Genomic DNA, 25,261 nt, shown 5'->3' on the forward strand with positions numbered 1-25,261 from the left:
GGTCATGGATTATAGCTTTAAAATTATGATATAGTTAGATTCAGATGGAAATTTCCATTGACTCTGAAAGCAATAAACAGGGATCAAAGGGCCTGAAGCAGAAAGCAGACTCTCATTCTAAGTCAGTTTAGGGAATTGTCTTCAGTAGTTCTTGAGTAGCTCTGAAGCCCCATGCAATAAAGAGGGAAAACTCAGGAAATGTGAAATGAAAGTTTAATATGAGTTTCTTCTCACCCTGGGAGACTTCTTGATGGGGGAGGGGGCATTTCCACACCCGCTATATTACATTACTCCGTTACACAGATAAGTTGTCTAAACTCTCTGTGCCTTTGTTGCGTCTGGAACATGGAAGCAATCACAGAATCTAGTTCATGGGAATTCTGAGGAATTACATGAGATAATATATGTCCAGAGCTTTATGTACTCCAAATGATCTATTATGTTATTTCCTCTTAGTATTATCTGGTCTTTCTCTTCCGTGCTGAGTATAAAGTAAGCTATTATGAATACATTTTCCTCTAGTATTTTATCCATGGCTAACTAACTCTTGAGAAAATAGGTACTTTAAATTCAAACTAATTGATAATGCAATACGACTTACTTTCTGAAAGCAAATATCCCTTCCTCTACCCCAAACTACCCCAGAACAGACAAAGATCCTTCTCTTCTGAGAAGAGTGGTACCACTCAAGGTAAAGGCACAATTATTTAGGTAAGGGTACCTTTTTTAGGTAAAGATGGTGCTCAGCCAATCAAGGTATGTGTGGTATCTGTTATGAGGTAAGGGCTGAGCCAGATGCTAGGGGCTGATGGGGAGCAAGCAGAGGTGATCCTTGCCTTTGTGGAGCCTCCGTCATGGAGGGGAGAGGATGGAGGGACGTGGGTGGGGTGGAAGAAGTCACCAGTGAGGGATATGCAAAGGCCCTATGGAAGAAGAAGTTAGGACACATTCTAAGACAGGAGTGAAGCTCAGTGTGACTAGAGAAGGCAAGGGGGAGAACTGATCCAGTGAGATGATAGGTAGCAGCTCATCATATGTGATGTTTTAGGACTTATGAGAGATTTTAGATCCTTGTCCAGAGAAAATAGGATGTCGTTAAAGGGTTTTAAGTACAGGACTGATGTGATCAGATTGTGTTTTTAAAAGATAACTCATTTTTCAATGTGGAGAACCAATTATTGGAGGTAAGAATGAATATGCTACTGCTAAGTCGCTTTAGTCGTGTCCGACTCTGTGCAACCCCATAGATAGCAGCCCACCAGGCTCCCCCGTCCCTGGGATTCTCCAGGCAAGAACACTGGAGTGGGTTGCCATTTCCTTCTCCAATGCATGAAAGTGAAAAGTGAAAGTGAAGTCGCTCGGTCATGTCCAACTCTCAGCGACCCCATGGACTGCAGACTACCAGGCTCCCCCACCCATGAGATTTTCCAGGCGAGAGTACTGGAGTGGGGTGCCACTGCCTCCTCCAAGAGTGAATATAGAGAGACCAATTCAGATAGTACTGACCCCAGCAAGAAATGATGGAGAAAAAGACAATGATGGTGGAGCTTTCCTGGTGGCTCAGTGGTAAAGAATCTGCCTGCCAAAGCAGGAGATGTGGGTTCGATCCCTGGTCCAGGAAGATCTCACATGCCTTGGAGCAGCTAAGCCTGTGCTCTAGAGCCCAGGAATTGCAGTTGCTGAAGGCCACATGTCCTAGAACCTGTGCTCTACAACAAGAGAAGCCACAACAGTGAGAAGCCCATGCACTGCAATAAAGAGTAGCCCTGACTTGCCACGACTGGTGAAAAACCTACACAGGAATGAAGACCCAGCACAGCCAAAAATAAATAAATATATAAGACCATTTTTCAAAAAAAGATGATGATGATGATGTGGTGACGATGAAGACAATGGATACTGCTGACAGCTATTTGGGACCTAAAATGAATGACTTAATGGCATACCAGAAATGAGAGTGCCAATGAGGAAGACGGTTTCTTGTTGGGGAAGACAAAGATAAAACTGAGAAGAATTTACTGTTTCTGAGATGAGTTTTATCTGAGGGCACATTTTATTGTTGTTGTTAAAAAATTTGTATACTTTATTACAATAATATTTATACTTTATTGTTTGCATTTGAGAGTATACTGAATATTTTGTTTGAAAACAAGTAGTTTATCGAGAAGATTTTGGATGAGAAACTCTCTATAGTTATTATTATAGATAACTTCTGCATGTTATTATGATTATTATTCTATTTTTTTTAAATCATAGAATGCCTTAGGTTATGCAATATTTATTTTGAAAACCTCTAAATAATTTCTTAACTTCCTCAGAGTTTGTGGAGAAAAAAATTATCTTTTGTTTCTTTGAAATTTTCCTGCTAAAAGAACCACAATTCTTTTCTTATTTTTTAAATTGGAGTGTAATTGCTTTACAATGTTGTATAGTTTCTGCTGTACAAGAAAGTGAATCAGCTACATGTATACATATATCCCCTCCCTCTTGATTAGGGTACATGTTTAAATCATATTGTTTCTGATTCTCTACCACCTCCTCTCCCTCCCTGACTAGGGGCTAAAGGAAACCTGCAAAGGCATTTGTGTCATAGCCAAGATGTAAGAGAGAGATACAAATTATTTAGTTTCCTAGGTCCTAGGTTGGTAAATTTTTTTTTTTATGAAACTAGCAAATGAAAAGGTATAAATTTCAACTTTTGTGTTAGGCTGTGGCTCAGCTGGTGAAGAATCCACCTGCAATGTGGGAGACCTGGATTTGATCTCTGGGTTGGGAAGATCCCCTGGAGAAGGAAACAGCTACCCACTCCAGTATTCTTGCCTGGAGAATTCCTTGGACTGTGTAATCCATGGGGTTGCAAAGAATCAGACACAACTGAGCGACCTTGGTTTCACTGTGGGCTTCCCAGGTGGTGCTAGTGGTAAAGAACCTGCCTGCCAATGCAGGAGACATAAGAGACTCAGGTTCGATCTCTGAATTGGGAAGATCCCTGGAGGAGGGAATGGCAACCCATTCCAGTATTCTTGCCTAGAGAATCCCATGGAAAGAGGAGCCTGGTGGGCTACAGTCCGTAGGGTCACAAAGAGTCAGACACACCTGATGCAATTTAGCATGCATGCATATAATCTTAACACTGAATCTTTCATCAATAGCACTATAGTTCACTACTTCCTGCTGGTGTAAACATATTTTGAATGTTATTCAAAAAGTTTAGGCAGTCAACATTTAACAGGAAGAGACATTCATATAAACAAATTTTCTCACAAAAATATTTCACGAGATAATCATTCTTAGTAAAATAACCAAATATTTGACAAAGTGACCTTTCTAACAAGGTGAGTAAGAAAGCCTCCTTTTGTGGGGTGTGTGTGGAGTGCCTTCCATGAGGCATAGTTTGGTTGGGGGTTAAAGGGTGAAAAGGAGAAGGAAGGGTGGATGGAGTTTGCTGATGATCTTACCCTTTAACATAAATATCACTCGATTTTTGTCCTGTGAAGATATTCTCATCCTCCAAAATGACATCTTCTGTGTTCCAGATGGTTACTCTCAGTTCATACCTGGGGTAAGGGAAGGGAGACATAGGCTGAAGACCCTGGAGGTTGAGTCGATTGGTGTCTATGTGATTCTGGTATTGCTTTGAGTCCATAAGCTTCCTCGACTTTACCAAGTTCAAAATATTAAGACAAGGGCTTTGTTCCATCAAAACCAAGTGTTCCAGCTGGAATCATCAGAATATGAGTTTCTCTGAGCAGATCCTCCTTCCATTAACCAACATATTTCAGAATGTGGAAGAATGTTGACAGTCAGGGCTCTTACCATAAAACGGGCCACTATTTCCATCCCCATTGCTATTCTTACTACCACCACTCACCTCCTGATGTAACCGACCAGGTGGAAAGTCAGGCATGATTATCAGGTGTCAGCCGACTGATGTAATGTATCAGACACCAGGTCTTTTAGCCTGAGACCATGGTCTCTTTCCTTGAAGATGGAGTTGCAACTACTTACCCTTTGGGTTTCCTTGGCGAAATGTCAACAGGAGGTCCAGGCTGAGGCGTATCTTCAGGAAACATATCCACCCACATCTGCAGACGGCCCTTGTTAAGAAAAGAAGACACTAGCTTTTTGGGGGAAAGTGTGGTTACCACATGGACACTGACATTCACAGTTTTAACAGATCTCTTTACTAGGGTTGAGTCTCTGGTGGCTCAGACGGTAAAGAATCCACCTGCAATGCAGGAAACGTAAGAGACTCAGCTTCAATCCTGGGTCAGGAAGATCCCCCGGAGAAGGCAATGGAAACCCGCTCCAGTATCTGTGCCTGGAGAATCCCGTGAACAGAGGAGCCTGGCAGGCTACAGTCCGTGGGGTCACAAAGAGTCAGACATGACTGAGCAACTAACACTTTCACTTCACTAGGAATAGTTATTAGGTAAATATAATATAATATAATATTATTATCCATACTGTTTTTAGAATATTTGTTGACAAAGACAGAACTTACATTTTTATTAAAAATTAGAGCATATATCTAAAGAAGGGCAAAACTTACTGAGCACCTACTATGTGGTAGATGCAGCCCTGTGCAATTGAAAGCAATGTCTCATTAATTCCTCCAATATCTCCACTAGGTAGAAATTCCTACTTGGCAGATGAGAAATGTCTTGCACATATTTACACAGGCAATATAAAGCAGAGCCTAAATTCAAATCTTATCTGCTGACTCTATAGAGACCTGGCTTTTCTTACCAACCCCTTAGGATTACAGATTACAGAGATTCTACTATCTGTCAGAAGTATCATGCTTCATTGCTCCAATGTACCTTAACATCCACTAGCTCCACCAATGCTCACCCCTAGCCATGAGAAAGTAAGGTTCAGAGAAGTCAAAGAAATTATCCAAAGTCTTGTGGCTAATTAGTGATAGAATAGGACCTTCCATCCATTGCTCTGGACTCCATACACCAAAATTTACCATTTCAAGGGATTGGAAAGCCCAGATAGGAAGAAGGTCCAGTGGATTCTATGTTCAGCTCTGTTATATGTACGCTAAGTGCTCTGTCAGCTCAGGCAAGAAGGTGAATGATCAGCAAAGGCTGGGATGGTCAGGGAAGATTTTATATGAAGTAAGTGAGGCTGTCAACAGAGTGGGGAGGAGTCGTAGGATTTGGGTGAAGGAGGAGCTTTGGCTAGGGGGACAAAAAGAGGATTTCCAGAGGAAGGGACAATGTAAGCAAAGAGCTAGCATTTGGGAAGTGATGAACCAATTCTGGGCTTCCCTGATAGCTCAGTTGGTAAAGAATCCTCCTGCAATGCAGGAGACCCCAGTTCGATTCCTGAGTTGGGAAGATCCACTGGAGAAGGGATAGGCTACCCACTCCAATTCAATGAAGGATTATACTCCTAGGATCTCTACAGAGACATTACGTGCTCAGTGGCTCAGCTGTGTCCGACTCTTCGCAACCCCTTGGACTGTAGCCCACAAGGCTCCTCTGTCCACGGACTTTCCCAAGCAACAGACATTAACATTCATCTTTAACCAAGAAGCCACATCTGACAGGTAAAATGAGGGATACCAGTAACCAAAAGATTTCAAAGATCTGGGAGTAAATCTTAAGAAATAACCATAAGCTGCTACATTTGATAAAAGTGTATTCTTTTCAGACACCCACACACATCCTATCACTAGGTTTATATTCCACCATGGCTGGGATAGCAGTGTGGGTCTTCCTGCCCCGTTATAGTCAAGCTCACCTGCTTTGCCCAGACTACACAGTGAGTGAATTCAGAGCCGGGACAGAACCAGGGACTCAAGCTGTCTGGGTTAAATCCCAGCTCTCTGTTGTGCTGTTCTTAGTTGCTCAGGCATGACCGACTCTTTGCCACCCCACGGACAGGCTCCTCTGTCCATGGGGATTCTCCACGCAAGAATACTGGAGTGGGTTGCCATGCCCTCCTCCAGGGCATCTTCCCAACCCAGGGATTGAACCTAGGTCTCCTGCACTGTAGGTGGATTCTTTACCATCTGATCCGCCAGGGAAGCCCAAGAACACTGGAGTGGGTAGCTTATCCCTTCTCCAGGGGATCTTCCCAACCCAGGAATTAAACAGGGGTCTCCTGCATTGCAGGCAGATTGTTTACCAGCTGAGTAACTTTGTGCAAGTTACTTACACTCTCCTAACCTCAGTTTCTTAAAAGTAAGGATCATAATAATTTCATCATGAGGCAATATTAAGAAATAAGGCTTAGGTGACCCCTACACCTCTGTTTGTCTAGGAAAACCCTGGCATGGGCCCTTTGTAGCAGCTTAATTATTAATAATGCCCTCTTTTACTCTCAAAATGGCCATAATATGGCCATAATATGGATAAATACATCCTTGAGTGATATATCCTAATTGAGTGAAATTATTTCCATAAGGAGTCTAGGACATTAAAAGTTTCTTAATAAAGTTATTTTCTTTTCCCTTCCAACTCGTAACCCAGATCTCTAGTTATCTTCCACACAGCTTGTTTTTGCTAATTCTTCATATTGCCTCTCTGGGAAAACTAGCGGGCTGTGTGGTTACTGATAGATTCTGGACAAGTTCTTGGGTACATTAAATGGGTTTTGAACTTTCTTAAATGCCAATATTCTTCTGAAAGAATTTGATTACTCAAATCATAAAAAGGAAAGAGCAATAAATCCAACTCTGATTTTAGGGCAGAGTTTCTCAATCTTAACGTTCACTTGGGGCTGAATAATTCTTTGTTGTTGGGGGCTGCCCAGTACAAAAAATAGGATGTTTAGCAGCATCTCTGGCCTCTTCCCACTAGAAGCCAGTAGCACCCTCACCCACCTGAGACAACCAAAAATACTGATATTTCAGACATTGCTAAATGTCCAGGCTAGGAGGGGGGAAATTGTCCCTGGTTGGGAACCATTACTATATGACACAAAAGATTAACTTTTAGGGCATAAGTCTCATTTGCTGGGGATGAACATTTCTTGGCCACTACCTGCTCCATTCCAGGCTTATCCTTGTGATACAGTGGCCGGGTTTCTATGTGCTCAGGAACCAGCCTACACCCAACCTCTGGAATATCCTCCCAAGAGTGTAAAACCCTGAGGGCCAAGTGCTCATATGACTCCACCGTCTCATCTGCACAGAAGAGAGAAAAATAAAGAGGCTTGTCAGATGCATGTTCCTGTAAGGGGGCAGTGATGAACTGTCATACATTCTCAAACACTTCCTTAAAGGTTTATTTAAATATACAAGTAGAGAGAAAATATACAGGTAGAGAGAAGAGATAGTAAAAAAGAAATAGGACAAATAACATGGAAAGAGGTGGGAGTAGAGTGGTGGGAGGGGGAAAGAGATTGAAAGTTAAGAGAGTGAATCTATCTATGAAATAGAAATAGACTCACAGACATAAAGATCAGACTTGAGGTTGCCAAGGGGGACGGTGCTAAGGGGAGGGATGGACTGAGAGTTTGGGTTTGGTAGATGCAAACTTTTATGTTTCGAATAGGTCCTACTGTATAGCACAAGGGACTATAGTCAATCTTCTGGGATAAATTATATTGAAAAAGAATATTTTTAAAATGTATATATGTGTATAACTGAGGAAAGACTTTGCTGTATATCAGAGACTGGCACAATGCTGTAAATCAACTTTACATCAATTTAAAAAATAAATTAATTAAGAAAAAAAGTTAAGAGATTGGGAAATGAGATGGGTTGACCAGAGGACTCAGAGCACAGTCAGGGTCTTGGAATACAGGACTCCCTTCACCCCTTGAATCAGACTCCTTCAGTCTATGAATCGCAAACTTGGCTTCAAGGGACAAGAGAGGGTACTTTTTCTGGAGACATAAAGCTATTTGCTAACACTATAGCAGGAGAGGGCCTGGGGGATCAGAATGGCCCTAAACAAGGTGGTGAAATAGACATAATGTGTGCTCATTGATGTCTTATGACTCTCATTATTGCTTGAGATCTCTCACTCCTACCAACACCTACTCAGGGAAGAGACTCTCTGCTCTATCATTTTATTTTTAAAAAAGGTAATTCATGATAAAAACTATTGGTAGAAAAAATACTTGCCAAATAAGACAAAAATTGTTGAAAGAATAAAATCTTCTTGACAAACTTTAGAATGGCGAAATTTGACATAGAAAAGTTGAACTTGGTTTAACCAAATAAATAAAAGGCTACCAAGAGAATCTCCCAACAGCAATCATTATAGTCAGTAAAAGTCGATAGGGATGAACAAGTAATCGATTAATTAAATCTTTGTCATAAAGTTTAATCAGTCAAGAACTGATCTTGATGAACATAATTTCAGGTTTTTGGTGGGCAAATAAATTGTTTAATCATGAAATGTAGAATAGTGACCCAGGACTAAATTGGCTTAATAGAGTATGTTGTGGAAAAGTATTTTTCTCACAGAAAATCATCTATATTGTTAATACACTAAATGTCAATAACTCTGCATGAGAAAAACCTTAGAATTTCTTGGGACCAAAATAACAAGGTAAAAGGAAATCTTGGTATTAAAGTGGTGGGATCAACAGAGTGTCAAAACACCCTGTAGCATGTACATAATTTGGTTTTTTGCATCAGAAGCACTGCACCATATATAGGTATTTTTTCAGCATCAAATGGATAGGTGTGATAGTACAGAAATTGTTTTATATCCTTAAAAGGGATTTTTTTCTCATCCTAAATTTATGAAAGACTTTCTGGGGTCCTCCTGGTATATTCTATGTTGCTCATATGGAAAAATCTATTTCTTGATGTTGGAATAAGAGAGTTGTTGGTGTAACACTTATGGGGGTAATTTGAGTTGTGTCCAAGTATTTATTCTATATAATATTCATTTTAAGGCATTGTATATCTTCTGACACAACAATTCTGCTTCTATGATATATACTGTAGACTCACCAGAAATATGCAAAAATATGTGTAAGGAGATTCATGGAAACATTAAGTGACACCATAAAAATGGACACAATGGAAATGTCACAGCCATAAAATAGAAAATTATCAAAGATCGTTTCAAAGAACAAAGAATTGTCATAATCTATTGGAAGTAGAAAAGGCAGAGTACGAAACTATATATATATATTAATGTACCATATATATGGCATATTTAAAATTATGTAAAAATGTGGCATATTGCACGCGCACACACACCCACACACACTGTGAAGAAATATACCACCATGCACCATCATTATCTCTGAATTTGGGGATTACAAGTGATCTTCATCCTCCTTATTACTTTTCCATGCATTAACTTTACAGTAGATGACCATTGCCTTCAGTCATCAATACCACTGAAAGCAGGCTTTTCAAAAGAAGAACCACTTGAACAGGATACATTGTGGGGAGTTACCCGTGTCCTCCTCGGTAAAGGTTGTTTTTCCAGAAAAGACCTGGTTTCCTATCTGTATTTTCCCAGGGCGGAAGTAGGGGCCATCCAGCTTGCTGTCTTTGCAGAGCCTGGTGAGGATTTCGGTGGGTTTGGATGTGTCTCGCCAAGCATTGTATCCTTCTCTGAAAAGTGGACAAAGGACGGAGGGTGAGGTCCGGGCTTCCTCAGGAGCCGCCCCCCAAGATCTCTGTGAAAGGACCACCTAAGGATGACCTGTGTGGTGTCCTTTAGCTTTTCCACCTGCTTGGGGCTAGTGTTTTTGTTTATTTTGTTTTCTCTCTTTTCTGGTCAATACCTCTGCATATGTGTGCTGGTATGAAAGGCAGAACTTCGGAGTAGCTTGACAGAGCATTTCTTTTCAGGTAGTTTCATTTTTTTTTTTTAAACAAATGCATCCTTTAAAAAACTGAAATGAAATTCACATAACAAAATTGGCTATTTTAAAGTTGACCAATTTGGTGGAATTTAGTATATTCATAATGTTGTGCAACCACTACCTCTATCTAGTGCCAAAAAAATTTTTTTATCACCACAAAAGAAAACTTGCTACCCCTTAGGCAGTCATTCCTCATTCCCCGTGCCCAGGCTCGTCTTTGGCAATCATCAATGTGCTCTCTGTCTCTACGGATTTCTTTGCAGGTAGTTTTGGTTTAGTTTGTCCTGTCACTAGCAGAATAGCTATTTGGCTGCTACTTCTTCTCAGAAGAAAACCAAGCTCATTCTTCCAGTTCCTCTGCTTCTTTCCTCCCTTCTCCTCCTCTTCCAAAATCATATTGTAGACTCACATCCCGGGCAGGAAGTCTTGAGGTGCCACTTCTCTAATCAGTTATTTCCTAGTGGTGAGTTTCCAGATCTTTCCAACCCCTTCTTTCCTTAAAAACAGCTATTTGGTTAAAAAAAAAATCATTAACTTGCAATGAGATGTTCCCTAGGAACCATGACTAAGATAAGCTTGGATTTCTCTGCTTCCTGGGATGCTGGATTCATCAGAATTTAATCCACTTAAACATTGAAAAAAAAAACAAACAAACACAACTGGAAAACAGTTTTCCTACCTTGGTTCAGAAATATGAGGATCCTGAAAAAGATTCCAAGCCAGGCCCAGAACCATACATAGACCTTCCCAGAAATAGGTGTTCTTGTCTATTTTTAAAACTTCAGTGAACAACTTACCTGACTAAACTATTCTGATACCTGGTAATTCCACTGTCAGGAAGTTCTACTGAAGAGAAGACATACCACGTTCGCTTGTGGTTTTCTTTACTGACTTCACAGTGCACACAGCTAATCATTCTCTGAATGGTACCCTCTCAGGTACTTGAGAATGATGTAAATACCCCAGAAGGCTTCTACATTCACTGAAGTCCCCAGACTGAGCTGGCATTCTCGGCTCAGAGAACAGGCCAGCAGTAGAGACTTGTCTGAAAATCATGCCATGTAGGAAATAGATGCTTGGACTATGTTAATGAGAGTCTAAATTGGTCCACCCCTTCTGGAGAGACGTCTGGACGTTATCATTAAAAGTCTTTAAGGTGTGCATTCCTTTCGATGGAAATAAATCCATGTCTACGGATGAACTCCGAATTAATCATCAGAAAGGTCTGCAATGGCTTTTGTATGGCAATGCTCATAGCAGCAATATTTCTAATAGAATAAAGAAGAAAAATGTAAATGCCCTGAAATTCAAGAAGGGAAATTGGTTGTATAACTGTATAATAAATTCACATAAGGGAATACCACAGAGCTGTTAAAATAATGATTTTGAAGAATATTTAATAACATCATAGAATGCTTATGATACAAGGTGTAAGTGCATCAAGAAGCTTAGGAAATTGCATGGATAGTATGAGTCCAACTCTGGGGGGAAATAGCATAGCAAAGGGCTTCCTCAATGTCTCAATGGGTAAAGAATCTGCTTGCAAGGCAGGAGACAGGATACACAGTTTTGATCCCTGGGCCGGGAAGATACCCTGAAGGAGGGCATGGCAACCCACTCCAGTATTCTTGCCTGGAGAACCCCGTGGACTCAGAAGCCTGGTGGGCTATAGCTCAAAGGGTCGCAAAGAATCAGACACAACTGAGCAACTATAAATGCATGCAGCATAGGAAAATTACTAAAAAGAAATACATACACATTTTTAATGTAAGTTTTATCTATGAGTGAAATAATTTGAGCGTCATTTTGTACTTTCTGTATTTCCTAAATTTTCTACAAGGAATATATATTACTTTATATTCAAAAATATTTCTAAAATTACACCATGGAAGCCTAATGAATGTTTTTATATTTTCCTTTTTAAATATATTTTCCTAGCTGATATTTATAAGAATTTTCTCTTATGGCTTATCAAATAAGCCACACTTAAAAAAAAGAAACCTAGTATACAATCTAAAATTAAGCAGAATTCAAAAACCTTTTAAAGAGAGAGACTTGGACCCACTTCTCCCTCATGCATAAGATGGGAATAACACCTCAGTGGGTTTTGAGGAGAACTGAATTAGATATACCATGTGAAGTGTGTGGTATATTTTAAGTACTTGTGAGTGTTGGTTGTAATTAACTAGGATATTGGCATTTGTGTTATGTTAATCATTCTTCTAGCATCATTCCCCACTGAGAGCTCAGTCCACCAGGCCCAGCTAATCAACTGAACAAATACAATTCAACTCTTGACTCTTGAAGAATTTGCCCTGGGTTCCAAATCAGTGTTGCCTCCCCAGCCCCAAATACCCTCATTTGCAGTGAGCGATTTCCAAGTTAGCAGTGAGTCCTGCAGACATGGAACCCATCTGAGATATTAAAACTGAGTCCTAGCTGGTCGTCCCAGCACCTGGGCTGCAGCCTCAGGACACCAACAGTGACTCCACAGGAGGAAGAACTTACATCTCGTACTGACTCTGCAAGCCACAGGTGGCTCGGTGTTTGCTGTAGAAGCGGTTCTCCAGGTCAATCCTGGTCTCACCAATGAGGTCGTCTGTCCCAATCAAGTCATGGTCGTAGATCAGCACGGAAAGCAAGGACTCCTTTGGGAACGTGGCCTGGATCTCAAATGACCTGCCGTCCAAGTAGAGGCTTTAGGAATCAACAGCATTTGGCACTGCAGAGAACTTTTTCCTGTTTTACTTTTAGCTTGCCTACAGTCCATTGTTGTTGTTCACTCACTAAATTATGTCCAACTCTTTGTGACTCCATAGACTGCAGCCCACCAGGCTCCCCTGTCCCTCACTATCTCCTGGAGCCTGCTCAAACTCATATCCATTGGGTCGGTGATGCTATCCAACCACCTCATGCTCTGCTGCCTGCTTCTCCTCCTGCCTTCAATCTTTCCCAGCATTAGGGTCTTTTCCAATGTGTTGGCTGTTTGCATCAAGTGGTTAAGTATTGGCCTACAGTCCACAGGAACTCACTAAACACTGAGCAACCCAATTACTACTTAATGGATATTTATGTAGTTTAATTTTTCATTGAGATGCAAACAATTTCCAACCCTTTTGTCAATTTCCAGTGGACAATCATCTACTCTCTCATGGGTCACATCTTATAGTCTCAGCTAGGGTGACAGCAAGAGGAAGAGCAAAGTCCTTAGATTTTGGTCTCAAACAGGACTGATTTCTAATCTTGATTTTGAATCAGCCACTTCCTGGTTGTAAAACATTGGGAAAGTTATTTCAGCTCTCTTGGCCTCTCTATATGTACATGAGGATAAATATGTCTTCTTTATAATATAGCATAGTGGTTAAATGGGATCTTGTTTATATAAAGCACAGATTTTACTTTTAGGCATTCAACTGGTGCCCAATAAATTGCCATTTCCTCTCCCCTCCATTGTCAATTATCAGGGGATATCAGCTGGGTTTATTTGAAACGAAAATCCTACTGACAATGGAAAACCATGAAAACATAGATGTGCAGGACTGGGATGTGTCTCTACAAGATTCTGAGCCCCTTGAGAGCAGAGACCTGCCCTCCTCATCTCTGCATTGTTGGAGCCTGTACTTCAGCTGCAGAAAGCAGACACAGTAAATGTTTGCTTAAATTGTGCAGGATCTCAGAAATCACCATATCCAATCACTTCCTTTTACAGCTAAGGAAACTGAAGTCCAGAGAACACAGGGGACTTGCCTAGGATCACAGATCAGGTCAAACTAAGATTAAGTATCAGTTTCCTTCTCCTAATTCCATGCTTTTTCCACAATCCCACCCCAATGCAGTGTTGAGAGGAATAGGCATGATGTCAGATTTCCTGTAACAATGCATTATCTGTTCTACTGAGCATTAGAGAAGGAATTAAGAATTAAATTGGGAGTGTAGGCCTGCATCTTAGGCAAATGTGTTCTTGAAACACCAGTGTTTCTCCAGCTGTTCCTGACTCTGCTCTGGGACAACACAGGGAGGCGTGGTCTGGGGGCAAGGGACAGAGAGGAGGCAGGAGGAGAGGAGACTAGAAGGCCCATTATTTCCCCAGGTGTCCTCAGGCCTGTCTGGGCTGTGACCTTCTAGCCCACTAGCCTTCAGCCCACTAGCCTGACTCTCACGCTCCAGGGTGGTAGGGAGGGCAATCACAGCATAGCCCAGAGCCAATTAACCCTCCCCAGAGAGAAAACTTCAGAGATGCTGGACAGCCCCTTGCCTGTAACCGACTGAGGCAGCCCTAGCAGGCCAGGGATACAGCTGTGCAGAAAATGATATCATTTCTTCCATCTGAAGACATAGTATCGCCTCCCTGGGTTTCCAAGATTTGGATTTGAAGCTGTAATGGATATTCTAGAGGCATCTCACCAGAAAGCCCCTAGCCACCTCTGAACTTGGCCATCACCAAGCTGCTGCCACCAAGGAAAGACTTATTAAGTGTTTAACTGCCCCTGGCCACCGTGACAGAGGACAGAGGGCTCAAATGTTCTGATCCATCTTTCAGAATGGCATGCTGTGCGCTCACCGGTTCACCCCTCCTGAATTTTCATTAGTGCTGTCCTTAGGAAAACTACCAAAAGCAGCTCGCTGTGACTGGATTTCCAGTCACTCTGGGGTAAAATTAGACTTAAACGAATGTGGGTGTCAATGTGATATGACCTCTAGATACAAAGTTGGTGTGAAAAAAGAGAATGCATCACGAAATGGGTAAAACCTGAGCCTTATAGAAATATTCAGTACTGTGAACCTTCAGAGAAAAGATGCCCTGTTGTTTCTTTGTCCAATTATTCCTTCTTTTTTGATTCATTTGTTCATTTGACATTTGTGAGACATCATAATATGTGTTGTGTGTATCAGATGCTGTGGTTATTAAGAAAATGAGGAACTCTCAACTCTTCAGGCGTGTACCCCCCTCAGGATAATGGGGTCCCCTGAAATCCCACTGAAAAATGACTGAAGGATGGTTTGCCCATTGTTTATTCATCCGTTTATTCTATAATTCTACAGATACTCAAAGAGCATCTGCTCTGTGCCATGCTCTGTCCTAGGCACTACGGTTACAGCAAGGTACAGGGTACAGGGTACCTGACCAAGTCCCCATTGGAATGGAGCACCTATTCTAGTGGGGAGACGGGAAACAACCATAAACACATAATAAACACACCAATTCATGCTAGAGGTTATGAAGAAAACTAAGCAGCTCAGGGGCCAGGGCATCAGGGGAGGAGCCTGTGACATCCTCTTATAAAGGTCTCAAAGAGGGGCTCCCCAGACCCCAGGCCAGGCACAAGATCCCTCCATAGTCCCTGCTGGAACTTTGCAAGACGGAGCCAGCAGTATCTTTCCCTGAGCAACATCCAACAAAACATCCACACCTGGAGGGCTTCTGGAAGAGGCTCTGAAGTGCCAGAGGTAAGAAGGAATATCCCATCAACCTCTCTTCTGTTTAAAATGGTCATAAATGGAGGTTATAAAACCAGTCTAATTCATGGCACTGTGGTGAGAGCAGCTCATAAAAAGTGACTACAAAGCACTTGGCAAAATGAAGTGCTGGTTACATAAACAGCAGGTACTGATAAAGGTCATCTCCAGATCAGGGAAGCAAGGGACATTTCCCTAGCACATCGTTTTAATCATTCTCTTTAATCTGAACAAGCAAGACTGCTTATTGTCTTATTTCCTGGGGAGCAATAACATGTAAGAGGCTGGTTCTGATCAAATGTCAAAAGTTCCAAAGCGACCACAATTGTGTAAATGAATTTAAATGAGGTGGATAGAGATTTCATCCCATGGTCCTTGGGACACGGGGAAAAAAGGAATGAGATACACCTGTGAACATTGCTAAACTGATTATCAAGGTGAAGAGGATGGAAGCTAATGCATTTTGAGTAGCTACTATGCAATGTCATAGACAATGCTGGGTGCTTGTCATACGTAATCTTCTAAAGGCGTATGAGGGTCAAGTGTCTCTGTTATTGCTCTACGGATCAGAGAGGCTGAGCCATCTGTACGATGTGGCAAAGTGAAACCTGGTGTGCTTGACTCCAGAGCTAATGGCAGTCAGGCTCACAAACAGCCCTTTTAGAGGGTGAGTGGGGTGATAGGGTTGCTGGAGGGCTGCCCTGGTGGCTCAGCTGGTAAAGAATCCACCTGCAGTGTGGGAGACCTGGGTTCGATCCCTGGGTTGGGAAGATGCCCTGGAGAAGGGAAAGGCCTGGAGGAGGGTTGTTGAGAACTGGAGAATCCGTGGCTCACCTAAACACACACAAATGCAATGCCTTGTAAACACTTTGCAGGAAAACTGGGAGTGCAGTTCAGCGTTTTGCCTGCAGTGTGCTGCATGCTACATCACTTCAGTCCTGTTTGGCTCTTTGCGACCCTATGGACCATAGCCCACCAGGCTCCTCTGTCCATGGGATTCTCCAGGCAAGAATGCTGGAGTGGGTTGCTTTGCCCTCCTCCAGAGGATCTTCCCAACCTAGGGACTGAACCCATTTACATCTACCTCATTTACAGGCAGGTTCTTTACCACTAGTGCCACCTGGGAAGCCCTAATGATCTGCAAAATGATACGATGCAAAAATCCCTTTGGTAACAGACAAAGACTAAACATCTGGCCCCTTCTCTTCTACTTATGAGTGGTGTGAACTTGAACAAGTTTCTAAACTGCTCTGTGCCTCGATTATCTGGTCTGTAAAAAGGAACTCTCTCCAAGGCAGGAGGCTGAACCTGATGACTGTTCAATGGGCCTCTTACATTTGAGATCTGGGAAAATCATTATTGGAAAATCAGGGGCGTGAAGATCATGCACAACCAAACTGCTAAAGAGACCAGGGAAAGAATCCGACCCTTCCCCATGAATATCAGCTTGATTGGCTGTTATCATGAGCAGCAAGAGCAGCAGCCAGCATTTAATCTGCACTGTGCATGCAGACCCACACAGCTCTACACACCAACCCCACCCTCAAAGAAATACCACAGGAGCAAACGCAGAGAGGACAGTGCAATGAGACTCAGATGGCCACTGACCTTCCAAATACTGGGTTCAGTTGTTTAGGGATGTATTTGTCCCGGTCTTTAATTTCAGTTTTTCCAAGCTTGATCACAATGTAGGGGTCTGACTTGCCATCTGGATCAGCTGGACTAAGATTAAATGCCTGGAGAAGAGGAAAAATAATAAAAATCCTTCAGTCCAGTGGTTCCCAATACTGTGCACAGGGACCGTCTGGGAATTTTAAAAAATACTGATGCCTGAGTTCTATCCTAAAGAATTGATGCTTTTGAATTGTGGTGTTGGAGAAGACTCTTGAGTGCCCCCTTGGACTGCAAGGAGATCCAACCAGTCCATCCTAAAGGAAATCAGTCCTGAATATTCATTGGAAGGACTGATGCTGAAGCTGAAAATCCAATACTTTGGCCACCTGATGTGAAGAACTGACTCATCTGAAAAGACCCTGATGCTAGAAAAGATTGAGGGCAGGAGGAGAAGAGGATGACAGAGGATGAGATGATTGGATGACATCACCGACTCAATGGACATGAATTTGAGTAAACTCCAGGAGTTGGTGATGGACAGGGAGGCCAGGCATGCTGCAATCTATGGGGTCACAAAGAGTCGGACACGACTAAGTGACTGAACTGAACTGAACTGAGTTCTATCCCCAGATATTTAATTGTTCCTGGACTTTGAGATTTTTTAGATGTTTCCTAGATGATTCAGCCAAGTTTAAGAACCACTGTTTTAGCCTTTCCACTCGGTTGTTAAAAGTTACCAGCTTTGCTCAAGTCCTGCTTTCCCTGGAGTTGTCTCCCCAGTGGAAAGCACTGGTTGGCACAGAGTAAAGAGGAATCTGCTGGATGAGGAGGCAAAAGGCATGAACCTGAGTTCCAGGTCTAAGTAGTCATGTGATCTTGGACAAAACAAGTCATCTCTTTGAGATTCATCTGTAAAATTATGGGCTAGACATAAAAGCTTCTTCTAAAACCAGTTGGCTTTGAAATGCATGAGCCCATCAGTCTTGCATTGAGTGCTGGGCAGCTAAGTAACAATCCATTTCCATCAGGGAGGACCAGAGTAGGGAGATGGTGAGGAAGGTTATGGAAAAGATGGAGAAACTTCGGAGTTGAGGGCTAGATAAGAAACAGTCTTATTTTTAGGACCCTATCCTACAGACAGAAAGGCATCAGCACACAAAGCTATATTTTCAAGGTTGTTCATTAGAATATTGTTTAATAACTAAAAATTGTGAACAACTTATATGTCAATTTCTTAGGAAAAAACTCAATTCAAAATTGGCCCTTCCCCATTTACTCTCATCACATCGCCCAATTTATTTTTGTTGAAGTAGTTGGTTACATCACCAATTTTAATTCTTTATGTGGCAGTTATCTCTAACATTTATCTTGCTTATTTACCTGTCTGTGGTTATTTTTATACCCTCTTAATCCTCATATCATCTCCAATTAGTTATTATCTCCATGAGAGCAAGAGTACTATCTGTCTTGTGCATTACATTATCTCCAGGACTTAAGATAGGGTCTTCCCAATTTTGATGAGTGAATGAATGAATGAATGAATGAATATTATGTTAATTCAGTAAAACACTAGGTGGTTACTAAGAGGAATGAAAAAGACCTATATGAAGTCATCTAGAAAAATATCCAAGGTACATTACTCACGAAAGAAAGAAATAGAAGATCAATATGTAATGCATGAAGTGGGACTCCATTAAATATATACCTGGATGTAGTTCAGTTCAGTCGCTCAGTCGAGTCCGACTCTTTGCGACCCCATGAATCACAGCACACCAGGCCTCTCTGTCCATCACAAACTCCCGGAGTTTACTCAAACTCATGCCCATCGAGTCGGTGATGCCATCCAGCCATTTCATCCTCTGCTGTCCCCTTCTCCTCCTGCCCCCAATCCCTCCCAGCATCAGGGTCTTTTCCAATGAGTCAACTCTTCACATGAGGTGGCCAAAGTACTAGAGTTTCAGCTTCAGCATCAGTCCTTCCAATGAACACCCAGGACTGATCTCCTTTAGGATGGACTGGTTGGATCTCCTTGCAGTCCAAGGGACTCTCAAGAGTCTTCTTCAACACCACAGTTCAAAAGCATCAAGTCTTCAGCGCTCAGCTTTCTTCACAGTCCAACTCTCACATCCATACATGACCACTGGAAAAACCATAGCCTTGACTAGATGGACCTTTGTTGGCAATGTAATATCTGCTTTTTAATATGCTGTCTAGGTTGGTCATAATTTTCCTTCCAAGGAGTAAGCGTCTTTTAATTTCATGGCTGCAATCACCATCTGCAGTGATTTTGGAGCCCCCAAAAATAAAGTCTGACACTGTTTCCACTGTCTCCTCATCTATTTCCCATGAAGTGATGAGATGTAGTTATAGACAAGTGTAAATAGATAGAGATGTGTTTGCATAAGAAGAGTATATATGCATAAGAAGGGTAAGCTATTTCTGGGGATGGAATTGCAGAATGGAGGGGATTTGATTTCTTTCTCTGTACAACTTTTAAGTAGTATAATTTTTTACTTCTTTGGTATTTTTATCAAATTAAGATATTTCAAGATTTAAATTGTTTAGTTACTTAAATCAGTGTGAGAAAGCAAACCACACATAATCATTGTTACTAGAAATGTCAAGGAAAAACATTGGCTGTCCATAGTCTATCCTACACCCTAAAACTCAGGGCTGACACTCTCTGATTCTTCATTCATTCAAGACCTGCTTGTGCTCAAGTTTCAGTCCCAGTCCTCCTTCCTCCATGCTGTTTCCTGAGCAGGAACCTGATCTGCATTCTAGGGGGTACCTGTATATAAATATAGATCTATACATACATACATACACATACGTATGTATACATATAAAAGTGTGCTACAGGTATTTGCTAAATGAATACACAAATCATAATCCTTCTCCAGTCTCTGTGGTCCAAGAGATTTCTCCCTCTCCTTCCTCCTATACAGATTCTATGTTCTATTTGATTCACGAGAAAGATGGCAGGGTTTTCTGTAGGGAGGAAAAATAGGTATGGGCAGTACATTTTGAAAATGCTGCTAAAGAATCAAGCTGTTAAATCAGTTTCTTTGCTTCTGGAATTCTCAGAGCATTCATCGTGCTAATGAGCTTTATGTATCTCAGGGGTTGGACAAGGGAAATGAATTATTATATGCACAATATTTCCTCAAATTTATTTGAAAACATGGTCTATTTCCTGAGGAATGCACAATATCTCTCCCAAGACATGAGTGATCTCTTGAACAAAATTTTGAGATTTATCTAAATTCTCCTGTGGCTGAGTGTTTAATATAGACCACTGGCATAGCCAGTAACACTTTACAAGTGCTTCTCATCTTTCCAACTAGATTGTGACTTCTTCGAAGGCAAGGACTGTTTTGTTTTGTTTTTCCCATCACAACATCCTTAGTGATTAGAACATGCCTCACACGTGGTGGTCATGGTGATGATGGCAGTGCTACTAATAATGAGGGAAACATAAGAACTGCATGGTGGAAAGGGGACATTTCATTCTACCTTAGCATTAAAGACTAATTCATCTTTGTTTTATGTTTCATTTCAGTTTCTTAAAAATATTTTATGCAATGTAAACAAGAAAGTTAATATGCAATAAGATGGCTATAAACCAGCTCCAAGGTCAGGAGATCAATACAAATACATGAACCATGAAAGCTGAGCACAGGGTCACTTTGATCAAGCACCAGATTTGGCCCCAAGCTTCCTGGCAATCAGGCTAAGAGGTTTCACAACGAAGGATCAGTGCCCTCACTATGAGAAAGGAAGCCTAGGGCAGATAATAGCTTTCTTGGAAATACTCTGGAAATGAAATGCCTGACTGCAGCAGAGCAGAGGCATAGCTGGGTGGGAGGGGGAGGCTTGAGCAGCGGCGGCTGCCCTGTTCCGCCCCGGTCCTTTTCACAGGCTGACTTGCCTGGGAGCTTCCTGCTTCAGTGCTGCTTGGTTCCCTGCTCAGCTAGCAGCCAACCAGAGAGAGCAAACAAAGCTACACAGAGTGGTCCTGTCAGCTTGGGAATGTTTTCGCTGAGTGAAAAGCCAGCAAACGTCCATGTTACCAAGCAAACTCTATTGTTCTTTAGTTGCTAAGTCACATTCGACTCTTTGCAACCCCGTGGACTGCAGCCCACCAGGCTCCTCTGTCCTTGGGATTTCCCAGGCAAGAACACTGGAGTAGGTTGCCATTTCCTTCTCCAGGGGATTTTCCCAACCCAGGGATCGAACCTGCTTCATCTGCACTGCAGGTAGACTCTTTACCTGTTGAGCCATCAGGGAAGCCCAACCAAACTTCATACCCTTATTAAGGACTGTGCTGTGTTTTCTCAAAATCCCTGTGTCAAAGCTGTGACCCCTCATGTGACTGTATTTGGAGACAGGGCTTTTAGGGAGCTAATTAAGGTTAAACGAGGTCCTCAGGGTGGTGCCAACAAAGGTCTGTCTGGTCGTGGTCATGTATGGATGTGAGAGCTGGACTGTGAAGAAAGCAGAGCACCGAAAAATTGACGCTTTTGAACTGTGGTGTTGGAGAAGACTCTTGAGAGTCCCTTGGACTGCAAGGAGATCTGATCAGTCCTGGGTGTTCATTGGAAGGACTGATGCTGAAGCTGAAACTCCAATACTTTGGCCACCTCACGTGAAGAGTTGACTCATTGGAAAATACCCTGCTGCTTGGAGGGATTGGGGGCAGGAGGAGAAGGGGACGACAGAGGATGAGATGGCTGGATGGCATCACCGACTCGATGGACATGAGTCTGAGTAAACTCCTGGGAGTTGGTGATGGACAGGGAGGCCAGGCGTGCTGCAGTCCATGGGGTCACAAAGAGTCGGACATGACTGAGTGACTGAACTGACTGACTGACTGAAGGGTGGTGTCCTAAACTGATAGAACCAGTGACCTTACAAGAACAAGAAAACAACCTATCTCCTCTCCTCTCTTTGTCTCTCTCCTTTTTGTGTGTGGGTCTCTTTCACCCTCACACACATACACACAGACACACACACACACATGCACACACAAAGGAAAGGCAGCAAGAGGGTGGCCATCTACAAGCCAGGAAGATACGCCTCTCCAAAAACCAGCTCTGGTAGCACCTGATCATGGGCCTCCAGCTTCCAGAACTGGAGAAAAGGAATGCTGTTTATGTCACCCAGTCTATAATATTTTGTTGTGGCAGCTCTTGGAGATTCCAACAACCCCTCAGAGTAAACGAGGATGCCTCACCGCAACAATGTACACCCTGATCAGGACTTTGATGGGGTGGTTGGGTGGAATCCCTTGCTGGATTCTCAGCTGCCCGCTGTCCTCAAAACTGGAATCCTCCAGGCTTTTGTAGATGCAGAAGGAGCCCTGGAACCACAAAGCACCACCCGTTGAAACAAGATGATGAAGGCTCCACTGAAAACCATATAGGGCATAGCACTGGGAATGAACCACACCCTGGGACCCAATAGGACTTGGGGTAGCTCTACCCTTGCCCTGGGGTGTCCTTGGACAGTTCATAAAACCTGCCTGCATCTGCACTTCTTCACGGTACATCAGTGAATCGGTGTTGGTACAGCAACACCTCCTCAGTGGGCTGTTTCATAAGAAACAGGAATAGGAGCATCAGATGGGATCCTGAGTGCCTTTTACATGTGAGGTGCTGAGCTAGCATTTTTTCCCATCATCTCATTTCCATTCCGACTGCAGTATTTCTATTTTTAGACACTGCAATCGAGGCTCAGGGAGGTCAAGTACTGCTCAAGATCACGAAGCTAGTTGGTATCACAATGAGGATTTAAAATCCAGATTGGCAAGCTGCAATGCCCATGTGATTTCCAACACATCACTTTGATATAAAGGGCCAGGCATGCAGTAGGTTCATAGCCAGTGTCACCTATTACTTTGTGAGGCTGACATCATAGGTCTGCCAGATGAAGGGCTTGTGTTGTTTGATCAGTTTAATCAATCATCTGGTAGGTTTGTGTCAATCATATGTTTGGGAGGCCAGGGGTGGGGAAAGGAAAGTAAAACTCAGTGATCTTTTTAGGTAATGACTCTGGTTTCTCATGTTCCACAGATTGAGCTCCAATCCACTTTACTGGCCACAAATAAAATACTTTAAAAGACTAGGGCTTGGTTTTGTGGAATTCTAGAGAGGGAGGGTCTTACATAGAGATCAAAGATTTTCCTTACATACATTGCACACCACAGTCCCACAGAATTAAGTTATATCTGATATTTATAGACAGGAGAGCCAAATAAAAGAGCTAACTTTGGAACCTGCCTTAAACTTTCCTATGACTCGGTCTCCATCAAGGCCTTGGTCATCTTCCATAGACTTGCCTCTGAGCAGATCAAAGGTTTTCACCCAGTCTTCAAAATTGTTGAATTCGCTCTCGAGATCCCCATCATATATCTTTAGGAAGAAGGGAGGAGAGAGTGCTTAAAGGAAAGCCCAGGATTGATTTAATGAAAAAATGCCAAGATTCTCCAAAACCAGTCTTCCTATACACCCCTTGGAAAAATCTAAGAGGAACTGTTAATTTATCTTTAGCAAAACAAGAAATATGATTGACTTGACATTTCTAGAACCAGCTACCACTCTGAAATGTATAAAACATTTCTGATAAACTTTCAAATACTAATAAGTATAGCTAAACCAAAGTTTTGTTTAAATGTAATATATAAGTATAAATGTAATATATAAGTATATGTGGCAAACCTTTGTATAGCTAATTGATGTCACTGATTGTCAGATACAGACTGCCATATTTTGAGGATATTCAAATTAAAAACTGCTCATTAAACATTTCATTCTTAATGCATATAAAGTGATGGAATATTTGATTTTATTATAATGCATATAGCCGTGAATTTTCCAAGTAGAAAATCACATGTATATTTTAGAAATGGAAAACTGAATTGAGTTTTTGGTTTAGTAATATAATTAGATCACTTCTTCAAATTTCCCATCAAAATAACTTAGCTAAATTCAGTATCTAGGTACATAATTTTCATACTCCCAATTTTCATATCCGTCAATTTGCCTCCAGCTAACAACCTCTGGCTAATGTTAGGATTGGTCTGATGGAGCTGACTTTAGTAAGAGCTAAAACTCTTGCTATTTCGAGTCTGTGCACATCTGCATGATGATGTCAAGCCCCAAGAAGTGATCCCAGGGGAACTCACACACTGTAAATTACGTTGCTGTATCCAAGCTAGCCAATGTAAATTATGCCCCTTCTCAATATGGGCATGCAGAAAACGGAAAAGAACAGGCTCTACTGTCTTGGCTTGCATGTCAGTTTGTTGCTTTGAATCAGCGATGATAACAAAGACAAAGCAAGTTATTTCAGACAAAGGCATTCCAAAGTTGGCTGAAAGACTAAAAAAACCCCCCTTCTGAGTTTCCCGCCCTAACCATGGCCAAGATGGCTGTGTCCACACACCTGCAAGACGGCCAGGTTGGGCATTTCATCTTCTTTGGGTTTTTTCTTGAGTATTTTGTCTTTCTTCTTCTTCGGGCTGTCTATATTTACCACTACCTCATCTGGCTTCGCCTCTGTGGATATTTAGCGGAAATGGTTAGACTTCTTGTGGCTGTTTAGATGAGAAAAGACAAGGTCAAGCTCCTCTTTTCCTTTGCTCTGGCATGTGTCATGACCCTTCTTTTAAAAAAGGAATAGAGAGACTCCCCTGGTGGCCCAGTGGTTAAGCAGGGGGCACAGGTTCCATCCCTGATTGGGGAACTAAGATTTCCCCATGTTCTGTGGCACAGCAAAAAAAGAGAAGAAGAAAAAGAAGAAGAAATTGTAACATTTCGTTGCAGGATTTCTGCCCTGAGTCCTTCAGACCATGCACTGCAGGAACAGAGGAGATTACGCTCAAGTAGCAGGGCGATGTCAGCAGATGCCTGGGGCTAGCAATGTGCTGGCCTTCCTGCCATATGCAAGAGCTCATTATACTAGGCACAGAGAGGGTGAGTAATTTGCCCAGTCACCCAGCTAGTAAAGAACAGACCCAGGATAAAGTGACACCCAAGCTTGAGATACAGTCCCCCTCAGATCTCTTTAGGACCTTGAGAATTGTCTAGTTCAACAACCTCAGTCTCAGAATTTCTCTGGGTGGTCCAGTGGCTAAGATTGCTCTCCAGCGCAGGAGGCCTGGGTTTGATCCCTGGCTGGGGAACTAGATCCCGTACACTACAACTTAAAAAAAATAGCCCACATGCCACAACAAAGACCAAAGATCCTGCATGCTACAACTAAGACCTGGTGCAGCCTAATAAATAAATAAAAATAACAAATATTTTAAAAAAATCTTCAAACTCAAATAGATTAATAGTCTTACACAAAGTCACAACTGTACTTTGAGAGATTATTTGGTAGTTTTTTAGGA

General features: G+C 42.1%; 1 protein-coding gene across 1 annotated transcript in view; it reads right to left on the bottom strand.

Annotated features, from left to right (window-relative positions):
• The window catches only part of FER1L6 (fer-1 like family member 6), a 165,328-nt gene that overhangs the window by 16,806 nt on the left and 123,261 nt on the right, over positions 1-25,261 (bottom strand). Inside the window, exons 29-37 of the mRNA XM_020891147.2 lie at positions 24,313-24,425; positions 23,148-23,279; positions 22,103-22,228; positions 16,861-16,988; positions 12,304-12,474; positions 9,381-9,541; positions 6,999-7,141; positions 4,009-4,097; positions 3,459-3,557 (exon numbers count right to left, since the gene is read on the bottom strand). Coding sequence (XP_020746806.2) covers positions 3,459-3,557; positions 4,009-4,097; positions 6,999-7,141; positions 9,381-9,541; positions 12,304-12,474; positions 16,861-16,988; positions 22,103-22,228; positions 23,148-23,279; positions 24,313-24,425 — 1,162 coding nt within the window. The remainder of the gene's footprint in view (positions 1-3,458; positions 3,558-4,008; positions 4,098-6,998; positions 7,142-9,380; positions 9,542-12,303; positions 12,475-16,860; positions 16,989-22,102; positions 22,229-23,147; positions 23,280-24,312; positions 24,426-25,261) is intronic.

Source organism: Odocoileus virginianus, chromosome 15 (assembly GCF_023699985.2).
Source record: "Odocoileus virginianus isolate 20LAN1187 ecotype Illinois chromosome 15, Ovbor_1.2, whole genome shotgun sequence".
Taxonomy (NCBI): Eukaryota; Metazoa; Chordata; class Mammalia; order Artiodactyla; family Cervidae; genus Odocoileus; species Odocoileus virginianus.